Source organism: Henckelia pumila, chromosome 4 (assembly GCF_033568475.1).
Source record: "Henckelia pumila isolate YLH828 chromosome 4, ASM3356847v2, whole genome shotgun sequence".
NCBI lineage: Eukaryota > Viridiplantae > Streptophyta > Magnoliopsida > Lamiales > Gesneriaceae > Henckelia > Henckelia pumila.
The window spans coordinates 153,870,080-153,894,346 of record NC_133123.1 but is presented as its reverse complement, the minus strand read 5'-3'; the positions used below and the strand labels follow the sequence as shown (position 1 = coordinate 153,894,346).

Here is a 24,267-nt window from a genome sequence, read left to right as displayed (position 1 = left end):
AATAAACAGCCTAGATTGCTGCTGTCCAAGCCCTTCCAATCCATTTTTGCACATCTAAACAAGTTATGTCAATGCTACATAATCATATTCAAAAGAATAAGAACAAGTTCATGACATCTCCTCTAAGATAATATCAAAGCTAATGGCATAAGTAATGCAAGCATCTTCATAACCAAGAGAGCATGATGCTACAACAAGATAAGTTCCATTTATTCATATAAACCAACTCAAGTTTACATGTAGAATCTACAAAAGTGACTCAACTAAATTTCAATTGTAGCAACAATATAAACATCTAGATTAAAGTCTAGTCTCAAGCCTTTAATACAAACATCAAAACATGAAAGGATAAACTAAACCAATGAATTCAACATAACAACATTGGATTCCAACTCTAACATGCTTGACATTACACAAGAACATAAACTTCTTCTATCACCCGAGTCTCCACTCTAATATCTCAATCTCTCGCTTCCTTGCCAAGTCTGACTCGTTTACTCTTCAACCTGATGCAATGCACACATACAAGCAAAAAACATCCGGATAACTCCGGTGAGAATAAATCTCAGTATGAAAGACATCTATATAAACCAAGTAGATATAACTCAAACAAGTAATCTACTATCACAATCATAATTTCCTTATACCCTTACCTGTCGAATATATTTCAAAGAAAATTCATTCAATAACATAAAGACTCAAAGACAAGTCGAGGGTTAAAGGATTCAAGTCTCACAGAATCGATATTTTTTAAAAAAATCATCTCGTTGGGATCCCAGGAATATAATAAGGCCCAAAATCAAGCCTCCCACCTACGCTCCCGCTCGAGGTGGTAACAATCTCGTATTCCCTGGACTGTGAACACTATACTGAGAACCGTGACAAAAAGAAATCAAGTCAGATCTCTAGCCTCTCATATACAAGTTCACCGGAGTTATCCGCAGTGAGAATAAATCTCAGTATGAAAGACATCTATATAAACCAAGTAGATATAACTCAAACAAGTAATCTACTATCACAATCATAATTTCCTTATACCCTTACCTGTCGAATATATTTCAAAGAAAATTCATTCAATAACATAAAGACTCAAAGACAAGTCGAGGGTTAAAGGATTCAAGTCTCACAGAATCGATATTTTTTTTAAAAATCATCTCGTTGGGATCCCAGGAATATAATAAGGCCCAAAATCAAGCCTCCCACCTACGCTCCCGCTCGAGGTGGTAACAATCTCGTATTTCCTGGACTGTGAACACTATACTGAGAACCGTGACAAAAATAAATCAAGTCAGATCTCTAGCCTCTCATATACAAGTTCACCACGTCCAATAATTTCTTTTCGATTCTGTTTTCAAGGTTTCGAAAGAATTGTGGCTCAAGAAGTTTACTCTCAACTCTATCACCAATCTACCACAACTCAACAAATCAAATAAATTATCAACCATCAATCTCAACAAGTAATCATATTTAAATCAAACAACTCATATATCAACCAATCAAATCAACTAAGTCAAGTAATTCATATAGATCATATACGAGTAAGTAAAACACCTAATCATGCATGTATGTGATTTAATAAACTAGAAAACCACCACGTTCTCGAATTATTCTACCTGTCGAGGTTAATGTCGAATCATACCTTTATCTCAATTTCAATCTCTGAACTCTAGTAACTCTTGATCAAACACAAGCTGTCAAAATTCTGCTCTTAAATCAAAAACTGCTCATATCCCTCTTGATAGTCCAAGCTCCAAGTTGATGCCACTTTGATCCAAATATTCAAATCAACTTGAAATCATCGACTTCGACGTCGATAATCGTCAACTCCCAACTTAAATAAAGTTATATAATTCCTAACATAAGCTTTCAATCTCATAAAAGCGTAAACAACTTCAAGACTTGATCAATCAACCATAATTTAAATCGGCGGAGTAACTGTTCGAATTTGACAATTCCAAAGGCTTAAACATCATTCATACAACATTCTAAATCACATATCATCATCAACTTAACAGCTAAATCTCGAAAATGGCAGCCCCTTATTTTCAGAATTTCATATCAATTAACAATTATCAACCGGCAGCATAACGGACCGAAACGAGTAATTCCAAAAACATTAACATCAATATTTCTATCATATACAACTCATAATATATTCAATCCATCAGCCCAATTTCGAAAATACCACCTCCAATATTTCAAAATTCTCGAAAATCTTGCAAAAATTGTAAACATTTTCAAACGACGATCTTTTCTCAATCCGTGCTATCGTCGTATTACTAGAACACGTTTATACAATAAAATCTTAATTCTAACAACATCTTAAAATTCAAACAAGGTAGAATTTAGCCAAACTTACGTCAAAGTGTAGCACTCAAAGCCGTGATCGCAAATATACGATCAATTTGAAATTCTACCGGACGAATCGAGTTTAATCGGAGTTAAAATGAAGAATTCGATTTCTTTCTTCTTTGTTTCTTCTTCTCGATTATCTACTGTGGAATGAATACAAAACTTGATATATCATGCATATATGGCCACGTATGGTTTCCCCACTTGCACTACCAATTTTGCACTTTGGTCCATAAATCTTTCAATAATTGCAAATCAATCCTTACTCCATTTTTGGCTTCCAATCAAATCCTTTTAATTCATACTCAACATTTAAATCTTAAATCCCATAAATAATCATAATGATACTAAATAAATAATAATTTTAAAAAATATAATTAATTATATAATTAATTTAAAAGCGAAAAAAAAACAAAAAATAGGGGGGAGGTTGCACATGGGGACGTGCAAAAATTGCAAGTCCCCGTGTGGATTGCATTAGTGTAATACCCATGAGGTAGGGTTTAACCTCTCCTTGTTAATATTATTATTTTGTGGATTTTCAATTGAACTTTACGTGCAATGAACATGAAGCATGGAATGTTGAATCCTAATCCGATAATCAGCAGTTAAGCAGCCATGAGTGTCATCCAACTGAAGAGAAGTGAATTTGAGAGAAAATAAAAGATATACTTGTGCACAACAATTAACACATCGAAACAATAACAATTATATTTCTTAATCTTACATGTGCTTAGCGCTGACGAAAAATACCAAAATATGAAATATCGTCATACCGCATATATTGTACCGAAAAAAATTGTATATATCGAAAATTTCGGTACGATATGATATCGTACCGAAATTTTTGGTATCGGTATAAGATTTGGAAAATATCGGTATTTTCGGTATACCAAAATACCGAAAAAAATATTATAATAAAATATATTTTAATTATATATATAAAAAATGTAATAAACTATGTTTTAATTATAGAGTTTTTAAAAAAAATATCGGTATAGACGGTATCATACTGATACCGTATCAAATTTCAGTATACTGAAATTTTTCGGTAAAACGATATGGATTTATGACATATCGAAATTTCGGTATACCGACATTTTCCGTATGATATCCGTATCGTTTTTTGGTACCGAAATTTTCGATACGATATGTAGTATTCGTTGAAAATACCGATATACCGTACCGAACCACCTCTACATGTGCTAAAACTTAAGTAAATTGATGATCACAGATTCTGTCAACCACAAAGGTACCAACTACCAAGACTCGTTGTAATGGTCGTGGACACTATTGTTCCAGATATATAAATTAATTAATATATATAAAATCATAATTAAACTACAAGTTCGTCCACGTTAAATGAAAACGTTTGATATTAGTTTTAAATAAACGGGCTAATTGCATTCACATCCCATGTGAAAAGTCTAAAAGACATAAAACTCTTTTTGTAAAATTAATAGCATGCTAGACCCTATGTTTTAAAAAAATTAGCATAAAAACCCCTATGAGAGGGTATAAATGTGCCCGAGTTTGTATAACATATGGGTGAAATGTGCTACATTTTAAAAAACTGAGGGATACATTAGCCTATTAATATTTGGGGAAATTGCATATATTACCCTTGTGAAATCCCGAGTTTGCTGATAACCCCCTATGAAAGTTTTTTAAGCTAATAACCCCCTATGATTCTAAATATTTAGCAAGCAAACCTTTACAACTAAAAAATGACGAAAATACCCCCACTTAAAAAAATGATTAAGTTAATTTTTTTTATAATTTTATATTTAATTGAATAAAATAATCAAATTTTAGTTAAATAACTATGAAACTTATATATAATAATTTTATATTAATATTTTCATTTTTTTAAGCAGGGGTATTTTCGTCATTTTTTCATTATTTTTAGCTAAAAAGGGTGTGCATGATACATAGAGATAATTGCTCCAACCACCCCTATGAAAATACGCATGAGCTAATACATCCCTGTGTAACGAGTTTGAACATTTAAGCCCTTATGTTATAATTTTTTTTTGCATGAAAGTCCCTATCCGTACAAGAAAATAACACCAAATACCCCCGTGAAATTGTTGAAGAGCTAATAACACCCTGTGTAATGGATTTTGAGCAAATGAATCCCTGTGTTATATTTTTTAGCTCACTCTCCCTAAAATATATTTTTGTCTAAAATATATATTAAAATACAAAAATATACCTCCATTTAAAAATAATACTCTATCATTTTGTCAATTATATTGATATATTATATATTTCGATCCATCAAATTTGTTGTGCAAAGAATTATTTATTTTTTTTATCACTTAAAATCGTACAAATCTCAATCGATTAAATTGAATTCTTATGTAATGATTGTATTATATTATCTTATATTGGCTACATGAAAAAATGTGATTATTTAAAAAAACTAAAATGATATATAAAAAAAAATTTCTTAAAATTTTTTGGCACAAATTTTCTTAAAATTTAAATGCCATGCATTTAATTTTCACAAATAATTTGAGTGTAGGATAAAAAAAATTCACAATGAAAAACTTTTTATTTTTATTCATTTTCATAGGTAAAATAGATTAAATATATTTTTTAGTGAAAAAAAATTATCAAACATCTATTTTTTGTGTTATTATTTTTAAATTATCTAAAAATTATGTTTCGACAAAATATTATTTTTTCGGTGAAATTTTTTATATATCATTTTAGTTTTTTTTAAATAATCATAATTTTTTTATGTAGCTAATATAAGATAATATAATATATTCATAACATAAGAATTCAATTAAATCGATTAATATTTGTACGATTTTAAGTGATAAAAATAAATGAATAAATCCTTGCACAACAAATTTAATAGATGAAAATATATAATATATCAATTGACAAAATGATAGAGTATTATTTTTAAATTGAGGTATTTTTTGTTTTTTAATATATATTTTAGACAAAAAATATATATTTTAGGGAGAGTGAGCTAAAAAAAATATAACACATGAGTTCATTTGCTCAAATCCATTACACAGAGGGTTATTAGCTCTTTGATAATTTCACGGGGTATTTGGTGTTATTTTCTCATGATACATATATAGAATCACAGGGGGTTATTAGCTTAAAAAAACTTTCATACGGGGTTATCAGCAAACCCGGGATTTCACAAGGGTAATATACGCAATTTTCCCTTAATATTTCTTAGAGAGTTTTATGTCTTTTAGACTTTTCATATGGGGTGTGAATGCAATTAGCCATAAATAAACCTACACATTAGTTGAGTAAAATTTGTGAACGTAAATTTCTTCTAATACTATAACCGGGAACTAAAAAAATTGAAATAAAATAGAATTATTTCAATTATTTATTAAATAAAATATAATATTATATACATTTAAAAAATGAAATATACATGAAATACTCAAATTGATCTCTAATTATTTTCTAAATAATAACTCATATTTTATAAATAATAATACAATAAACTTTGATATAAACCATAAAATAATATAAGAAAAAAGAGAACTGTTCACTCGCCCATTGATTCAAACAAATTGACCCAATCCATTCTATCACTTAACCGTCCAATCTCTCTCGTCCCCTATCCTCAAAACATACATATATATCGTAGAGGGAAAAAATTAGGGAAGCCGTTTCTCTTCGATTTCTCCTGAAAAACCGACCCGTTCTTATAAAAACATCCGATTCTCCATTATAAAGGCGTTTTTGCTCACATAATGCCGACACAAAGCGCTGTTGTAACAGAGGATTACCACTGTTTTCTCGACTATATTTAAATATGATTAAAAAATAACATTTGTATGTAACATACAATATTAAATATTATATGGTTTTATATACACGCAATACGTGTGTGCGATTATACTAGTATTTATAATAGATTACACTACTGTATGTGAAAACTCACCGCCGCCCCTTTTAAGAATACGAAGCTGAAGATCATAATTTCCAAGGTTTCGTTGTTCCTCTTGTATCTTCTGTGCAGAAGAATTGGCTGATTCACTACAGACTGCTAATGAAATGGATCGAAGTGTTTGTATTTCTCCGATACCAAATGGGATTTCCTTTAAGCGTCTAAGAAACCCGAGTTGAAGTTTCTCCAGGCGAGGGAAGTGAAAGCTGTCTGCTGTCCACTCCACAAGCTCTGTATCATCAATTCGTAAGCACTTCAATTCAAGAAATTCTCCTTCCACAGGATTCCATTCACACGGCCCTAGGACTGAATTATACCGCAAGTTGAGAACTTCAAGATGAGGCAATGAGCCAGCCACCTTCAAATCTTCCCAACACACTCTGCACCTTTCCAAAGTCAACTTCTTGAGCGATTGTGGCAATCTGATTTGCACCACATTCACGTAACTATCCAAGACAAGTGATTCCAGATTATGTAACTTGGAAATATTGTAAACATTTTCACCGTAATCCCTGGTAAATTCCCCCAAGTAAGTAGTTCCCAGTTTTCTCAAGTTTGGGATTCTATGAACCACCTCATCGGTACAGCTGAAATTGCTTATCTGATAGAGTGTTTGCAGGTTTTTCAGAACGATAATATCTCGCCTGCCCTTTTTGCTCGGAGGATCAGGCAAATGAAACTCTCCTTCCATTTCTAGATGCCTGAGTTGTGGCATTTCCCATATTTCACCTGGTAGATTCATTGGCCACGCACTTGCAGAACCACCGATGGTAATAGTCTGCAGATTCCATAGTAGGGATAGAGATTCTAAAGTATTCGACATATTTGGATAAGATGGAGCCTTGAAATCAATGTATCTCGAGTTAACTAGTTGTTGAATTTCTTTGCAGGAATAGATACCATTGATGCAGAGTACTCTTAGCAGTCTAAAACAAACAGACAGCTTTATAGATGTGGACTTCAATTCACAACATATTAATGAACGGGTAGATGATACCGAATTCATTGCATCAAAGACCTGTTGTTGAAGTTCCTCTTCATCGGAGCTTCGCTGAATAATAAGCCGCCGCTGATTATTGATGCTTCTGGGATGACTGTTTAGGCTATGGATCATAGAGACACACAGAAATTTCTCCTTTCGAGCTTCCCTGAGGCATAGGTCTCTTAAGAGATCATGGATGGTGCAAGTTTTGATTTTCTTTCTAGACCCATAATCATTAACCTGAATCAGATTTCTATCTATCAAATCTTTTAAATTTTCCTCTGCAATTTCCTCCAAATTTCTGGATCCCATCGGTTTAAGAATCCCCTCTGCTACCCATAGTTTAACAAGCCTTGAAATTCTAATCTCACAGTCTTCCGGAAATATCGACAAATAAAGGAAACATGGTTTTAGATGAATAGGTAAGAACTTATAACTTAAAGATAATATGTCAAAACAGATCTCATCACCTCCCATATTTAACGCCGCATATGTATCATTAGCAACATAATCCCAGTATTCAAACGTTCGACTAGACTTTGCAAGAAGTCCACCAATCGCAACAATGGCGAGGGGAAGCCCTCTACAATTTCTCACAATTGTCTTCCCTGCTTCTTCCAACTCAGGAGGGCAACTTTCTTTTCCAAACACCTTGTCACAAAACAAAGCCCAACTTTGATCTCCGTCTAGAAAATGTAGTTGATGAGGTGCACACGAGCGAAAATCATCGGCCACATTTGTTAGTCTCGTAGTGACCATGACTCGACTACCATTGTTATTATCCGGAAAAAACCTCTTTATGCCATCCCAAACCTCGATAGTCCACATGTCATCCATAACAATGAAATATCTTCTATCAAACAAACTTCTATGCATACGTAATCCTAATTCATCATCATCATCATCTCGAGTGATTTCTTCATCTCCTCCTGCAAGAAATCCAATATTTTTTAATAGGCCTACAAGGATTTCATGGACACTGTATTGTTGAGATATTGTAACCAAAGCACGACGATCAAAGTGCTGCACAATAAGTGGATTGTCGAAAACATTTTTGGCGAGGGTAGTCTTGCCGATGCCACCCATCCCGACGAGGGGGAGAATTTGGAGATTTGATTCGTCCCCAGTGAGCATCTCCATTAATTGAATCAAATCTTCATCAAATCCCACCATAGTATTCTTGCTTCTGGATGTACCTCGTACGAAAGAACCAGAAGTCGCATCTTTTGTTGGCTGCTGCACGACTTTTTTCCCTTGAATTTCCTTGATCTTCATCACATCTTTCTTCATAGAATCGAATTCTTCTATTACTTTATCTAAATCTTGACTGAACTCAGTGGAGCTCCTCAATGTTTTCTTTGAAAAAAGGTTGAAATGAGTAAATATCCCTCTCCTTTGGGCTTTAGAAATTGCAAGAATTTGATCCACCACACGGCTTTCGATGATATCTTCTGCTGCATATGCTGATCTTGATATTTTTTCCTCCAATGCCTGAATCTCGACCCAACTTGTCAGCGAATATTCTTCAAGAAAATCTTGCAGGAAAGTGATAATTTGAAGCAAAGAATGGATCTGGGCTTTGTGAAGAACAGCCATTTGGCGCGGTGGGTGTTGCAGTAACTGGTCAAGAATATGTCCGAGGGACAGAAGAGATGCATAAGCTGCTGCCATTGTTGTTTCTCAGTGCCCAAAATCAAACCATGATTTGTGTATCAGCGTTACCAAAAAGTTCAAAACATCAAAAGATGCTATAAAAAAAAAACATGGAAAGTGGCCACCAGCTTGTCGAAAAATAATTATGAAAGGCTTGTAGTATTTGACACCTCACGATAATTTTTTTAAGATTAAATTATTACAACATGATAAGATTCTTAAAAGGTTTGTTCAAGGGCATGTCGTACTTGAGCAGTAGTTGAGCTGAGTCCGACGATTCAGGGCGCATACTCTAAAGCTGTGTTATGTATATTAGCTATGATGAGCATTTGATTATACTTATAATTTTATAAATTTTATGTTTACTTATTTTTTTTATGACACCGCATATTATTAACTCACAAAGCTCATACATATTTACATAATTTAAACTTTTAAACTTATAATTTATTACAAATAAAAGTTGTTATTAATAATTATTTTTAACCAATATTCTTTCCAAATGAGAAAAATTACATTAATATCCTTGACTTTCCAAAAAAATATTATATGAAAACCCATTTTAAAAAAAATGACAAAACATGAATAAAAATTCAAATAATTTAAAATATTATTTAATACATTTCATTTGGTTTTCAAATTTCTGTGTAGACAAGATCCAAATTCACCATCATTCTTTAAGTTAATTTCTAGAATTATCAAAATGAATTGGGTTTGTTGGGTTGATCCGTAAGCGGGGTCGGTCTGTCCCCTGGTTGTCCCTTTCCATCCACCTCACATAAAATAGATGGGTTTGATTGATGTTTTTTCAACCTTCTTAGAAAACAGTCTGACCCAGGTAGCCCCGCCTAATGGTTGGTTGTGCGCGGTTTGTGGTTCGACCAACACTACTTATAATCTGTTTTGACACTTTTAGCTACAGTAATTTATTCACTTTCCCTTTCCAGAACTCCGACATCTTTTAATCGGCCTACATCTTTTAATCGGCTTTTAATCGGCCTAAAGTATTTCGTGCACACTAACCCCAAGCATGAAAATCAAAGTGCTGCACAATTGACGGATGTCCGAAAACTTTCTTGCGAGGTTATAATAGATTAAATCTTAAATTCATACGTAAATTGCATTTGAATTCATGAATTTTAAATTTATGAATTTCGATTATAATTTATTATTTACAATGCAATAAATCTTAAATTTAAACTTAACTTATGTAACGCCCAAAATTTTTTAAATGATCTCATAAATCACATGATAATTAATTTATTTTTTAACCAATTTATTTTGACTAAAATTTAATAAAGGATTTTAATTATCTACTTGCGACGGACGTAGTTTTAATGATTTCCAGAGAATGATTTCGAGGTGATTTCTCAAGGAGAATATCCGAGCATGATAGAGATAATGTATGATTTTTTATGAGGTAATTTTTAAAAAGATGATCAACTCCCTTTGTTTTGAGGAAAATAAATATTATAGAAATGATTATTGGTTTCTACTCTTTCATTTTCAAAACTCACCTTTAAATAAACTTTTTTAACACTTTTAATTAACTTTTAAATTAAAAAACAAAAAGAAAGAATAATTTTTCTCTCCACTTAGAAACGCAATAGCAAAAAGAGAAAAAAAAAAAAGAGTATAAAAGATAACCTTCAACAACTATATCCACAGACATGACTCAAATTTGGAGATTGATTTAAGGAACAATCAGTGCAACATATAAATGCTCTACATGGCATGCTCAAGAATGTGGCCAATGTTATGACAAAGAGATGCCAATGTAATGGAAAGCTTGGCAAGGTTCAATCATCGACGAAATTGACCCACCACACTATATCTAAAAGAAAACTTTTACAATAATATGACTACATACTGAGTTTACTCTCTCTTCATTGTCTTTTCGGCCCACAAGGAAACCAAATCGTTCTTCATCTTCCAAGGGATTAAGGAACATATCATAAATTACGTGATAATGAGACGATTGAAATAGGAAATAATCAAATTTCGACTAAACCTGCAGTGTAACCTCTGTATCGATGTATAACAAAATTTTAGTAGAGCAAGATCCACATGGAAGAACAATTGATGCTGGTAAAGATCCTAGTGTCTGTAAGGATATTTTACTATCATTCCTAAAAAATGTAAGTCCCATTTCTTCCAACTCCAAAGAATCGACCAAGAAACAATCACCGCACCTGCAATGGTAGGAGAATTCAAAACAATCACCAGCATCTTCAACAGTCATGTCCTGTAACCTGAGATCATCAGTTGTTGCAGAATTCTGTCTCAGTATTTGCAGATGACTGTCATAAAGTGCACGAGATCTTGGATCACTGAGGATCTCCCATGCTCTTTGCACCTATAAAAACTCATTTTCAGATCCATGTTTGTGATTGGATGTTTCTGAGGTCATCTGTAGTTGTTTATCAGGATGACAGTTGATGATGGTCGTTCGGTAAGTTTTACGGATTTCTTCATAGCTAGCATCTTCCTTCACACCCATAGTTTCATAGTGGGTTTTCTGGCTGAACTTGGTTCTAAGTAGCATGACTGACCAGTGATTGGATCCAAAACTTCACTCTATAAGAACAAAGAAAATCAGTTAGAAATATCCACCAATATGATGATCCAGGTACAAAACACGGATTCGAGTAATGAATGAACGATCAACCTACACACACTATAATTGCCTGGGATAAATATTTAATCAACAAAGAAAATGGATGTACATGGAACAAAATTGATTGAATTTACTTTGTTCTCGCAATTCAATAGGTTAACCTGGATCGAAGTCTCATTTAACCACAACACTAATGATCATGGTTTCACTGTTGGCTCAGCCCACTCAACATAGACATACGAGTTAGAACCTAGAACATTGAACACTTGGAGCCAAGCTTTGGTTTTGGACAAAGTGTAATAAAGAGAATGTTAGGGCCCTGATCACTGGGCTCCACCGGCAATTATCATTTCCAGTCAACATTCAGTACATATAACTTCCAAACAATTCAAATATAAAATCCTTTGATAAAAAATACCTCAATCATAATTCTGAAATTTCTGAAAATTGACCATAAATTTCAGAACTATTATATACAAATTTTAAGGCATTCCAATACCTAAATATCCAATAATTCAACTCAAAAATTCTAAAATCCTCATATATATTCTGAAAATTCGAAATAAATTCCAGAAAAATAAGAAACTCGATTGATACCTCCAATCCGCTCAAATATAGCACCTTAATCAACATTTAAACATATATCAATCATATGATTTCGAATTAACCAAAAGCCCCAAATACGAAACCCTAATTTTCGAATTATATATGAAAACAAACTCCAAACTACCAAACAACTTCGACCCAAGGCTGAACAACGGTCGGCGAAGGCAAAATGGGCGGCGAAAAGACGGCTGCCGCAAAATGGGGTCGACGGGCGGCTCTCAAAACTAAGAAAAATGGGTAGTGAAAGGTATCCCTAGTCGACAGGATTCCGCATCAATGCTCAAATAAGATTTTCAAGCGGCGAGGCAGCTTAAATCGGAGCTCAAAGTTTCGAAATGATGAAGGATAAAGTGAAAAGATGGTGCGGCGGAGAGAGACAAAAGTTTGCTCAATACATGTGAGTCTCAACAGTTTCGAAATAAGTTTTTTTTTTTTTTTTTTAGAAGAAACCAAATATATTACTCCCGAATGTCAGAAATTATTTCGACTTTTAAGCCGCTGATGGGGAACCATTGCTGGAGGCGATAGTCTATGCTGCCCTTCGGGGGCAGTGCCCGAAGGAATTTGATGTGCAAAGGAGCCCGGGACCGTCAGATTGTCATTTGATGTGCAAAGGAGCCCGGGACCGTCAGATTGCCCTTCGGGCACTGCCCCGAAGGGCGGCATAGACTATCGCCCAAACGGGAATTAAATATTACTGAGCTGCTGCTCGATCTCGAACAACGATGATGCAAAGTGGATGCCAGCAAATATGAAGAAATCACATATTTGATTTTGGGCACTGAGAAATCAGATATCGGCAATGGCAGCTTTTGCATCTCTTCTCTCTCTCGGACATGTTCTTGACCACTTACTGCAACACCCGCCGCGCCAAATGGCTGTTCTTGACAAAGCCCAGATCCATTCTCTGCTTCAAAATATCACTTTCCTGCAAGATTTTCTTGAAGATTTTTCTCTGATCAGGGGGGACGAGATTCGGGCATTTGAGGAAAAAATCGCAACATCAGCATATGCAGCACAAGATATCATCGAAGGTCGTGTGGTGGATCAAATTCTCGAAGATTCTGCAGCCGCAAGTGAGAGGAGCTCCACTCTGTTCTGTCAAGATTTGCATAAAGTGATAGAAGAAATTGCTTCGATGAAGAAAGATGTGATGAAGATTAAGGAAACTGAAGGGAATAAATTCGGGCAGCAGCCAAGAAAACATGCGACTGCTGGTGCTTTCCTACGAGGTGCTTCCCATAGCAAGAATACTATGGTGGGATTTCATGACGATTTGATTCAAATAATGGACACACTCACTGAGAACGAATCAAATCTCCATATTCTCCCCATCGTTGGGATGGGTGGCAGCGGCAAGACTACCCTCGCGAAAAATGTTTTCGACAATCCATTGATTGTGCAGCACTTTGATCTTAAAGCTTGGGTTACCATATCGCAACAGTATAGTGTGCAAGAAACACTTTTTGGCCTATTAAAAGAGATTGGAGTTTTTGCAGGAGAAGGTGAGGAAAATACTCAAAAGAATGCTGCTGAATTAGGATTATGCCTACATAGAAGTTTGTTTGATAGAAGATATTTGATTGTAATGGATGACATGTGGAGTATCGAGGCTTGGGATGGCATAAAGAGGTTTTTTCCAGATAATAACAATGGCTGTCGAGTCATGGTCACCACGAGACTATCAAATGTGGCTGATCATTTTCGCTCGTGTACCCCGCATCAACTACATTTTCTAGACCATGATCAAAGTTGGGCTTTGTTTTGTGACAAGGTGTTTGGAAAAGAGAGCTGCCCTCCTCACTTGGAGGAAGTAGGAAATACAATTGTTAGAAATTGTAGAGGACTACCTCTAGCCATTGTTGCTATTAGTGGACTTCTTGCAAAGTCTAGTCCAACACTTGAATATTGGGATTATGTTGCTAATGATACATATGCGGCGTTAAATATGGGAGGTGATGGGCTCTGTCTTGAGATATTATATCTAAGTTACAAGCACTTACCTGTTCATCTAAAACCATGTTTCCTGTACATGGCGATATTTCCTGAAGATCGTCCGATTGGAATTTCCAGGCTTGTTAAACTATGGGTAGCGGAGGGAATTCTTAAACCGATAATCTCTAGAAGTTTGGAGGAAGTTGCAGAGGATAATTTAAAAGATCTAGTAGATAGAAATCTCATTCAGGTTCGTCGTTACGGGTCTAGTAACAAAATCAAAAGTTGCACCATCCATGATCTCGTAAGTGACCTATGCCTCAGGGAAGCTCAAAAGGAGAAATTTCTTTGTGTGACTAAGTTCCATAGCCTCAATTATCATAGCAGAGTCATCGATAGGGAGCGTCGGCTTAATATTCAACGAAGCTGTGACCGAGAGGACTTAAAATCAATGTCACTGCTGAAAGTACTGAAAATCTCTGATGAAGAAATTGTGAGATTAATTAAATCTAGATACGTTGATTTCAGTTGTCTTATGTTTGAGAATCTGTTGAATATGTTAGAATCACTGTCCACATTATGGAATTTGCAGACCATTAACATTACCGGTTACAGTTTGAGTGGGATAAATCTACCGTCTGAAATATGGGGAATGCCACAACTCAGGCATCTTAAAGTGGAAGATGGAGACTTTTATTTGCCTGATCCTCCGAGCACCAACAGCGAAAATGGCGGGGGAAATATTGTCGTTATGAAAAACCTGCAATCAGTCTATAAGATAAGGAATTTTAGGTGTACAGACGAGGTTCTTTGTAGAGTCCCAAACTTAAAAAGACTGGGAATTACTTACAGGCTATTCCCTAGTGGCCTTGGATGGGATTACTTTGAAGTTTACAATCTTTTCCATCTCCGCAATCTCGTATCGCTATCCTTAAACTGTGACAAGAAGTTGAGTTTGGAAAATCTCCAGTTTCCACATTCGCTCAAGAAGTTGACCTTGAGAAAGTGCGGAGTGTGTTGGGAAGATCTGACGGTGGTTGGCTCACTGCCTCATCTTGAAGTTCTCAATTTGTTGGATGAAGCAGTTAAAGGGCGTGAATGGAATCCTTTGGAAGGACAATTCCTTGAATTGAAGTCCTTACAAATTGAATATTCAGATGTTGTGGAGTGGATAGCAGACAGCTCTCACTTCCCATGCCTTGAGATTCTTCTACTTGGGTTTCTTGGAGACTTGAAGGAAATCCCATATGGTATCGGAGAAATACCAACACTTCGATTGATTTCATTGATAGAGTGTAGTGATTCAGCCAATTCTTCTGCAAAGAAGATGGAAGAGGAACAACAAAACCTTGGAAATTATGACCTTCGTGTTCGTGCTTTAAATCTTGGACTAGGATATGGTGGGTGCAATGAGTAATTTTGAATCAAATTGATGATTAATTACAGGCATTCCGAGGATGGCATTCCCATGAAGTTAACAAACTTGTCCATTGACGTGATCTTGAATCACTTTTCTAGAAGTCGGAGAAATTCTTGAACTATGTTTGCTGCATGATCTGAAAGCATAAATCTTTCATTTATTTACTTTACCACTGCTTGCTGCGGAATCACCTTCGATTATAACTGGAGGCAAATTTCGCAAACTTAATGGTTCCTTTTATGATAAAAAATAAGCTGCTTTGATCATAAATTTGATATGGGTAGATATTTCTGTAGATGAGAGACATTCATTCAGGCAGAGTTTGTAGCTAATCTTTGTGGGGTGTTGCAATAATTAAATGGATGATAATCATATTTCATTTTACTATCAACAAACTTATTTGTTGGGCATTTTCCTTTCCACATTATGGTGATTGTCTGCAAATCAGGTTTCTCAGTTTCATTACATTCGGTACGACGTTATACATCAAGAGCACGTGTTTCGCACGTTACATGGCTTATTTTTTTGGTCAATTAGTTGTATAATTGGATTAAAAATGATATTCGTATTAAAATAATAACATATGTTAATTCGAGAGTCTATAGTTTAAAAACATGAATATGTCATGAGCAAAAAATAAAATCAAACACTTTAGAAAAAAAATTGACACCTTGGGTACATATATTGGTCTATAGATGATAACAGAAAGAGATGGATGAATATAATTTAGAGCATTTACTCAATTTCAAATGGGTAATGTCGTTGATAATTCAAAACATATGATAAAATTATAATAATTAATATTTAAATATAATTATATATGAAATTAACGTTCATGATCAACAAATTAAAGGATGTTGTTGCTCAGACGCAGGACAGAAGATAAACGATGGAATATATGAATAAAGATGTAAACGAACCAAGTATTACGTGAAAACAATTTTAATGTTCGAGTTGGATCCTACGCTAATTTAACCACAACACTAATGATTATGGTTTCACTGTTGGCTCAGCCCACTCAACATCGGCATATGAGTTAGAACCTAGAACAATGAACACTTGGGGGCCAAGGTTTTGTTTTAGACAAAAAGTAAGAAAGAGAATGTGAGCGCCCAGATTTATATTTAATTAGCATCCAGTCAAGATTAATTAGTGTAAACAGCAAAAACGAATTAAAAATTTGTTTTAGGGTCTACCGAAAATTCGACATGAACTAGGACAAACCCGGGGAAATCAACAACTCAAAGAACAATAATTTACTCGGAAACAGTACTAAGCACATGCAAGCTGGGAAGACTTAAACACACCAACAAACAAGTTTCAAACATCATAAAAATATCGATATATGTGCACGGGGCATATCCCCGGGAAATAAAAAGACTACAAAATAACATCATAGCATCTGGGAACTCGATGAAGACAACTCGATTCACTCACTGGGCACTGGGCTCCACTGGCAATTATCATTTCCAGTCAACATTCAATACATACAACTTCCAAACAATTTAAATATACAATTCTAGGTCGAAAATACGCCAATCATAATTCTGAAATTTCCGCAAAAAATCCCATAAATTCCAGAACTATTATATACAAATTGTAAGGTATTCCAATACCCAAATATCCAATAATTCAACTCAAAAAATCTAAAATCCTCGTATATATTCTGAAAATTCGAAATAAATTCCAGAAAAATAAGAAATTTGATGGATCCCTCCAATCGACTCAAATATAACCCTTATAACCAACAATTAAACATATATTAATCATATAATTTCGAATTAACCAAAAGACTCAAATACAAAACCCTAATTTTCGAATTATACCTTCTAACAAGCTCCAAACGACCAAACAACTCCCACCCAAGGCTGAACGAGGGTAGGCGACGGCAAAAGGGGCGGCGAAAAGACGGCTGCCGCAAAATGGGTTCGACGGGCGGCTCTCAAAACTAATAAAAATGGGTAGTGCAAGGTAGCCCTCGTCGAGAAGATTCCGAATCTATACTCAAAAAAAAGTTTTTCAAGCGGCCAGGCAGCGTAAATCGGAGCTCAAAGTTTCGACATGGTGAAGAGGAAGTGAAATTATATAAAATTATATATGTTATACAGTCTACAATCATATATTTCCCAATACATACATATATCTAACAATACCTCGAAATTGGCTTCAAAAAAAAAACAACAACAACAAACAAACAAACCTCGAAATTATTATTAAATTTTTACCAAATAATTGAGTAATTCGGATCGAGCCATCACAGAAAACCCCGTGCACCACCACGTATACGAAGCTGAAGGTCGTAATTTCCAAGGCTTTGTTGTTCCTCTTGTATCTTCTCTGCAGAAGAATTCGCTGAATCACAACAGTACGTTAATGAAATTGTTCCAAGTGTTGGTATTTCTCCAATACCAAGTGGGATTTCCTCCAAGTCTGTAAGATTCACAAGTTCCAGTTTCTCAAGGCTTGGGAAGTGAGAGCTGTCTGCTATCCACTCCGCAACATGTGAATGTTCAATTCTCAATGACTTCAATTCAAGGAAGTGTCCTTCCTTCCACAGGATTCCATTCACGCCCTTTGACTGCATATTTCAACAAATTGAGAACTTCGAGATGAGGCAGTGACCCAACTACCGTCAAATCTTCCCAAGGCACTTGGCAGTTTTGCAAAGTCAACTTCTTGAACGAACGTGGAAAGCAGAGATTTTGCGGTACATTATGGACACTGTCCAAGTAAAGTGATTCGAGATTACTCAAATGGGCAAGATTGTCATAATACTCCCATCCAATGCCACTGGAGAATCGCCTGCGAGTAATTCCCAGTTTTTTTAAGTTTGGGATTCTACGAACGATCTCATCCGTACACCTGAAATTCCTTATCATATAGAGTGTTTGCCGGTTTTTCAGAACAATAATATCTCCCCTGCCATTTTTGCCGTTGGTGCTCGGAGGATCAGGCAAATAAAAGTCTCCGTCTTCCTTTTTTAGATGCCTGAGTTGTGGCATTTCCCATATTTCAGTCGGTAGATTTACTGGCGTAATACTCCAAGTACCCGCTAAGGTAACAGTCTGCAGATTCCATAGTAGGGTTAGAGATTCTAAATTATTCAACAGATGTCGAAACAATCGAGTCTCAAAATGGATGCATCTCATGTTAACTAGTCGTAGAATTTCTTCGTGGGAGTAGGTACCATCTATGCAGAGTACACTTAGCAGTTTAAAACAAACAGGCAGCTTTATAGGTTCGTATTCTGAATTACAACATATCAATGAACGGGTACATGATGCTAAATTCATGGCATCAAAGACCCGTTGTTGACACTCTTCTCCTTTGGAGCTTCGCTGAATAACAACACGACGCATATTATTGATGCTTCTGGGATGACGGTTGAGGCTATGGATCGGAGTTACACAGAAAATTTTCCTTTTGAGCTTCCTTGAGGCAAAGGTCTCTTAAGAGATCATGGATGGTGCAAGTTTTGATTTTGTTTCTAGACCCGTAATCATGGACCTGAATCTGTTAGATCTTTTAAATTATCCTCTCCAATTTCCTCCAAACTTCTGTATCTCATCGGTTTAAGAATCCCCTCCGCCATCCATAGTTGAACGAGCTTTGAAATTCTAATCTTACGGTCTTCTGGAAACATTGCCATATAAAGGAAACATGCTTATAACTTAAAGATAAAATCTTGAAACAGTCCCCCTCACCTCCCATATTCAGTGCCGCATTAGTGTTATCAGCAACATACTTCCAATATTCAACCGTTCGGCTGGACTTTGCAAGAAGTCCACTGATGGCAACAATGGCTAGAGGAAGTCCTCTACAATTTCTCACAATTGTCTTTCCCACTTCCTCTAACTCAGGAGGGCAACATCCTTTTCCAAACACTTTGTCATGAAACAAAGTCCAACTTTTATCATCGTCTAGAAAATGTAGCTCTTGAGGCGTACATGAACAAAAACTATCAGCCACGTTTGATATATATATACTAGGTACGGGTCACCTCATTTCATGAGGTGTATACCCAGATTTATATAATGTATGAGAAGAAATGTTTTCAAATAAAAAAATATATATCTTCATGTATTGGATCCATGGTTCGCAATCGCGATCGCAAAAAACGTTCGTTCCAATTCCATTGACATTTCGCGGAATGAACGTAGTTAGCGTTGCAAGATATTTTAATAATAAAAATAAAAATAATTATATAATTTGAAATATTTTTAATTAAAAAAAATTGAAAAAAATACATTAAACATTCCGCGACGACCGCGAAAACCATTTTCCGTTCCCGACATCTGCAAAATCGCCGATATTTAAAAATATAACAGTGTTATATTACACAACCGTTTTAACCTAGAACTTTGTCGTGACATCTTTCGTTCCCGTTTCGGCCGTTTCGGCCGTTCCGTTCCTGTTTTTGCAAACCATGATTGGATCGAATCGGATAACCATGTTTGACAAATTGAATCGTGAGTAATAAGACAAGTCTAATAAAAGATTTGTAAATAAATGTACAACTTTTGGTGAAATCTGAACACATTATCATTAAAATATGTGTTATGATAAATAAAAAATTTAAGAACATATTATCTTCTCATAATTTCTATTGAACTTCCTTTTATATTGAAATATAAAATTTGTCTTTATCCCAAATAAAAATATCAAATTTACTTACTGTAAAAATTTACCCATAAATCTCTGGGATGTGAGTGACCAAAACCATAAACTAAAATATCTCGAGATATTATTTTGATCAAAACACCACTCCGATGAATTTATTGTATATCAGCTTTGACTTGCACCTTCGAAGATTTTTTGAATTCCTGGATTTGGTTCAGCTATATCCATGTCATCTGCGTGAAGCCGCAATCAAGAATCAAAACAAGCTGAAATGGGGGAAAAAGACACAAATGGGAAAAAAAAGACACAAACACTCAGAGAGGAAGGGACAAGCAGAGAAACTATAAAATGGCATGCGGGGCAATTCTAACACAGTAGACTGAAAAAAAAAGTGTACTGGCTTTGGCGCTTTCATGGAACAATCTAAAGAACCAGTGAATGGATATATCCCGGTGGCATCTGGCTGCATTTTTTGTATTTGGGTATTTAACGTAATCAAATGGCAGGCTACAGGATGGTACGAAGAATCCCAATACAGTACTTGCATCTTAAAAAAGTGGGAAAGTTTCAAATTTAAACTCACGAAGAGAAAATGGACAAAAGATTTCAAACTGAAATATAATGCAAAGTCAGGGAGTGAAGTTAAAACTACTGAAGTAGGTAGTGATTCAAGAAAGTATCTTGCACAACACCGCAGCCTCACCCATACCAAGGGAGTCCTTGAAGAACTCCACAATTTGATCATAAGAAGCAAGCATACCCATGTTAAGTGTCATAACATTTACCACCGTACATCCAGCACCTTTCTAGAAAGCTAAAACTCCTTCGTTAGCACTAATACGATAAAGGGCGTGGAATGCATTAGTTTTCATGATAAGCTAAGAAATCAAGGAAACGAGAAAATAAATTGAGTGTTGGAATTCGAAATATGGTAGTAGCGCTAAGCAGGGATTTTTAGAACAATGCCAATAAATGAACCTGTCACGACCGAGTCGAAAAACTCAACTTTTATAATAATCGCCCTTTGCTAAAACAAAACACGAGAACACATTTTTTAAGTAGGTAATTAGACATCCAAATAAATTTAACAGAAGAAAATACCCTCGTCCGCTGGAGAAATAAAGTAATAAGAAAAATTCTAATCATTTCATAAGTTTAAAAAGATCATAATTTTGTGTGAATTACATTACTCAAAAACTTTCAAAATGCAAAACAAAGATGCAGAATTCAAAGTTGTTAAAAAACATAGACACGTGGTCAAAATTATTTTTTTTTAATATATTTGAAACAACTTAGCACCATTTTTCAAACACTATAAAGAAACATGTAAAGTCAATTAGAGAGACAGCCTCTTCCACTGTGCACACCCACAACGATGACAGAGCAATCAAGATTAAATCTGCATTTCCATGCAACCTAAATGAGAAAGGTCACTGTTCCACTATACACATCCAGAAAAATAAAACACAAGGAAATCAAGATCAAATCTTTACAATATGAAATTTGCTCATTTTCATTTTAAGTCTTAGATTGAGGTGACCCATACAAAAGTACAAAGATATAAAGATTTAAGGAGTTCAAAAGCATAATCTAATTATTTTTTTTAAAAAAAGAATGTAGTTACTTATATATTATACTGTCAAATCTTCATCATTAACTAATGATGTTTAATAATGAATATAGTTATAAATAAATGAAGCCACACTAACATAAATTCAAATACACGTCAGAGTATTCTTTAATGCAATCGGAGAAAGAAAACCAACGATGGCACAAAGTATCCACAATGTTTGACTAATTTCACATTCGTTGGTCTCAAATCTTTTGAAAGGAAAATAGATGTTGAACAGAAATCTGAGTAGTTAGAAAATTATTTTAAATAAATTTTGAAAATAAAGTACTACATCTGAATCGTTTACCTTAAAATATGCATAAATGAAAACAAGGGTTTCCAGATATTTCAGAAAATAAAAGCCCCAAAATTGACCAACCTAGTGGAAGAAGGATCAAAGACGGTGTGGCAGCTTGTTGTTTCAGAAAATAGAAGCCCCAAAATTGATAAACCTAGTAGAAGAAGGATCGAAGTCGAGAACCAGTGTAGATTTTTGAAGACCAGATCTAAGCAGACAGAGTAGAGACGAACGAGAGAAACGGTAATCTATCAATCCCCTTCGGGATAATTGCATTTTGACCCCTTGTGAAACGTCAAAAAAGCTGAAAACCCCCCGTGAAAAATAAATAAGCTAAATACACCCTATGTTATTAAACAAGTTACACACGTGCCCCATCTTAATATTTTAGTTTATTTAATTATATATAATTTGGTGAAGACTATTTTGCCCTTCAAATGATAATACCCTCACAACTGTTAAACGTAATCCTTCATAAACCCTATTCTTCAAATCTTCGCGATCTTTGACCACTTTCTTGCAGAAACCCTATTCTTCAAATCAATTTCCCATTTCTATTTCTTTCACGCTGTATGGATCTTTCAATTAATTTCGATGTATGGCATGGAGGTACGTTTCAAGTTAATCCCAAGAGCACATACCCCAAATTAATTTATGTTGGAGGGATTAAGCACGAGTTTAAAAAAGTTAACTTCGACAGGTTTAATTTTATGGATTTATATGCTCTGTACAAGCTTTGTGGTGGAAAAAAGTTGAATGTTAATTTTTTTTATAGAATTCCTGGTGTAGTGATTGAACACGGTTTGGTGAATATTTTTGGAGATATGGATGTGTCGAATATGTATTCGTTGTATAAGGATTCCGACTTGGTAACCATATGGATTGAAGAGACAATGCCAGAACCAGAAATGGTGTTAGATGAATTAGGAAACATTGTACCTCCTAATCCCGTGGGTTATATTGAATATAAAAAAGATGTTACAGCCTCTAGTGAAGTGAGTGAGAATGAAATTGATCCTAAAATCCAAGTCTCTGACCAGGTACTTGAGAATGAATGTAATCCTGCCTCTGACCAAGTGCTTGAGAATGAAAGTGGCCAAACTAATTGTGAGGCTCATGTTTCTGGCCAGCATTTGAATGAAGACCTTCACTTGTTTGATGATATTTTTGACAGTTATCATCAAACGCTTCCTTTTCAAAAACCAAGCTCTCATGACCCTGATCCTACTAATGTTGTTAGTGGTGCAGATGATGACATTTCAGATTCTAGCGAATTTGATGATTCAAGTGATGAAAATTATTCAAATCCATCATCCAAAGGAGGTTTGGATGATGTTCAATCGAGCACTGATGAAGATATATTCGTTGAGAGTTTGAGTACTGAGGGTGATGGCTTTTCAAAGGAAAAAAAAATTAGAAATGAGAAGAGGGGGAAGAGTAAAGTAGGTGAAAAGAGGAAGAAAAGTGAAACTACAGCTGAGTGTGAATGGTATAGTGATGGAGATGAAGATGATGTTGATGATCTTAGTATGAAGGGCTCTGATGAAGAGGGGCCTAGGCATCCAACTTTCAAAGATGGACAAGATATGAAGAATTTTTCACTAGTTGTGGGCATGAAATTCAAGAGCGCACAAGAATTTAGGGAGGTTTTGAGAGATCATAGTGTTAGACAAGGTTACGAATTAGTTTTGAAGAAAAATGAAAGGACTAGGATAACAGGTGAGTGCAAAAATGGTTGTAATTGGAGGATTCATGCGTCTTTGGTAATGGGTGGACCAATATTTCAAATCAAGACAATCTCAGGTCAGCATAATTGTGTTAGAATTAATGAGAACAAGCTTGCAAATTACAGGTATTTGGGTAGGAGAATTGAGAAGATTGTTAGAGATAATTGTGACATTAAGATTGACCAGCTCAAAAACACGATAAGGACAAAATGTGGAGTTGAAGTGAGCAAATGGAAAGTGATTAGAGTTAAGAAGGCTGCTGTCCAGAATCTACGAGGGATCAACAGTTTACAGTACCATCGACTGTGGGATTATTGTGAAACAGTGAGAAATTTTAACCCAAGAAGTTCTCTTTTTCTCCAAAGAAAGGAAGATTTTGAGTCCCCAACATTTGATAAGCTTTATTTTAGCTTGAATGCAATGAAATGCTCATTTTTAGCAGGTTGTAGGCCTATTATTGGTCTAGATGGTTGTTTTTTGAAAACAACACATGGTGGACAACTATTGGCAG

The 24,267-nt window shown here is 35.0% G+C and overlaps 3 protein-coding genes, 1 long non-coding RNA gene and 1 pseudogene across 4 annotated transcripts; 1 reads left to right on the top strand and 4 right to left on the bottom strand.

Annotated features, from left to right (window-relative positions):
* Positions 1–274: 274 nt before the first annotated feature.
* LOC140867623 (uncharacterized) lies at positions 275–2,477 on the bottom strand. The gene is made up of 3 exons (XR_012145208.1): positions 2,360–2,477; positions 1,640–1,831; positions 275–506 (listed from the first exon to the last, which is right to left on the bottom strand). It is a non-coding gene; the product is annotated as an uncharacterized lncRNA (long non-coding RNA).
* A 3,777-nt stretch (positions 2,478–6,254) lies between these two features.
* LOC140862124 (putative late blight resistance protein homolog R1A-3) lies at positions 6,255–8,939 on the bottom strand. The gene has a single exon (XM_073265130.1). The coding sequence runs from the start codon at positions 8,937–8,939 to the stop codon at positions 6,255–6,257; it is 2,685 nt and encodes an 894-aa protein (XP_073121231.1).
* Positions 8,940–10,693: 1,754 nt separating this feature from the next.
* On the bottom strand, positions 10,694–17,579 carry LOC140866049 (uncharacterized; annotated as a pseudogene).
* On the top strand, positions 12,947–15,496 carry LOC140862123 (putative late blight resistance protein homolog R1B-17). The gene has a single exon (XM_073265129.1). The coding sequence runs from the start codon at positions 12,947–12,949 to the stop codon at positions 15,494–15,496; it is 2,550 nt and encodes an 849-aa protein (XP_073121230.1).
* A 174-nt stretch (positions 17,580–17,753) lies between the features above and the next one.
* On the bottom strand, positions 17,754–19,778 carry LOC140862122 (putative late blight resistance protein homolog R1A-3). The gene is made up of 5 exons (XM_073265128.1): positions 19,754–19,778; positions 19,204–19,419; positions 19,007–19,132; positions 18,130–18,746; positions 17,754–18,077 (listed from the first exon to the last, which is right to left on the bottom strand). The coding sequence occupies exons 1-5, from the start codon at positions 19,776–19,778 to the stop codon at positions 17,754–17,756; spliced, it is 1,308 nt and encodes a 435-aa protein (XP_073121229.1).
* Positions 19,779–24,267: the final 4,489 nt, after the last annotated feature.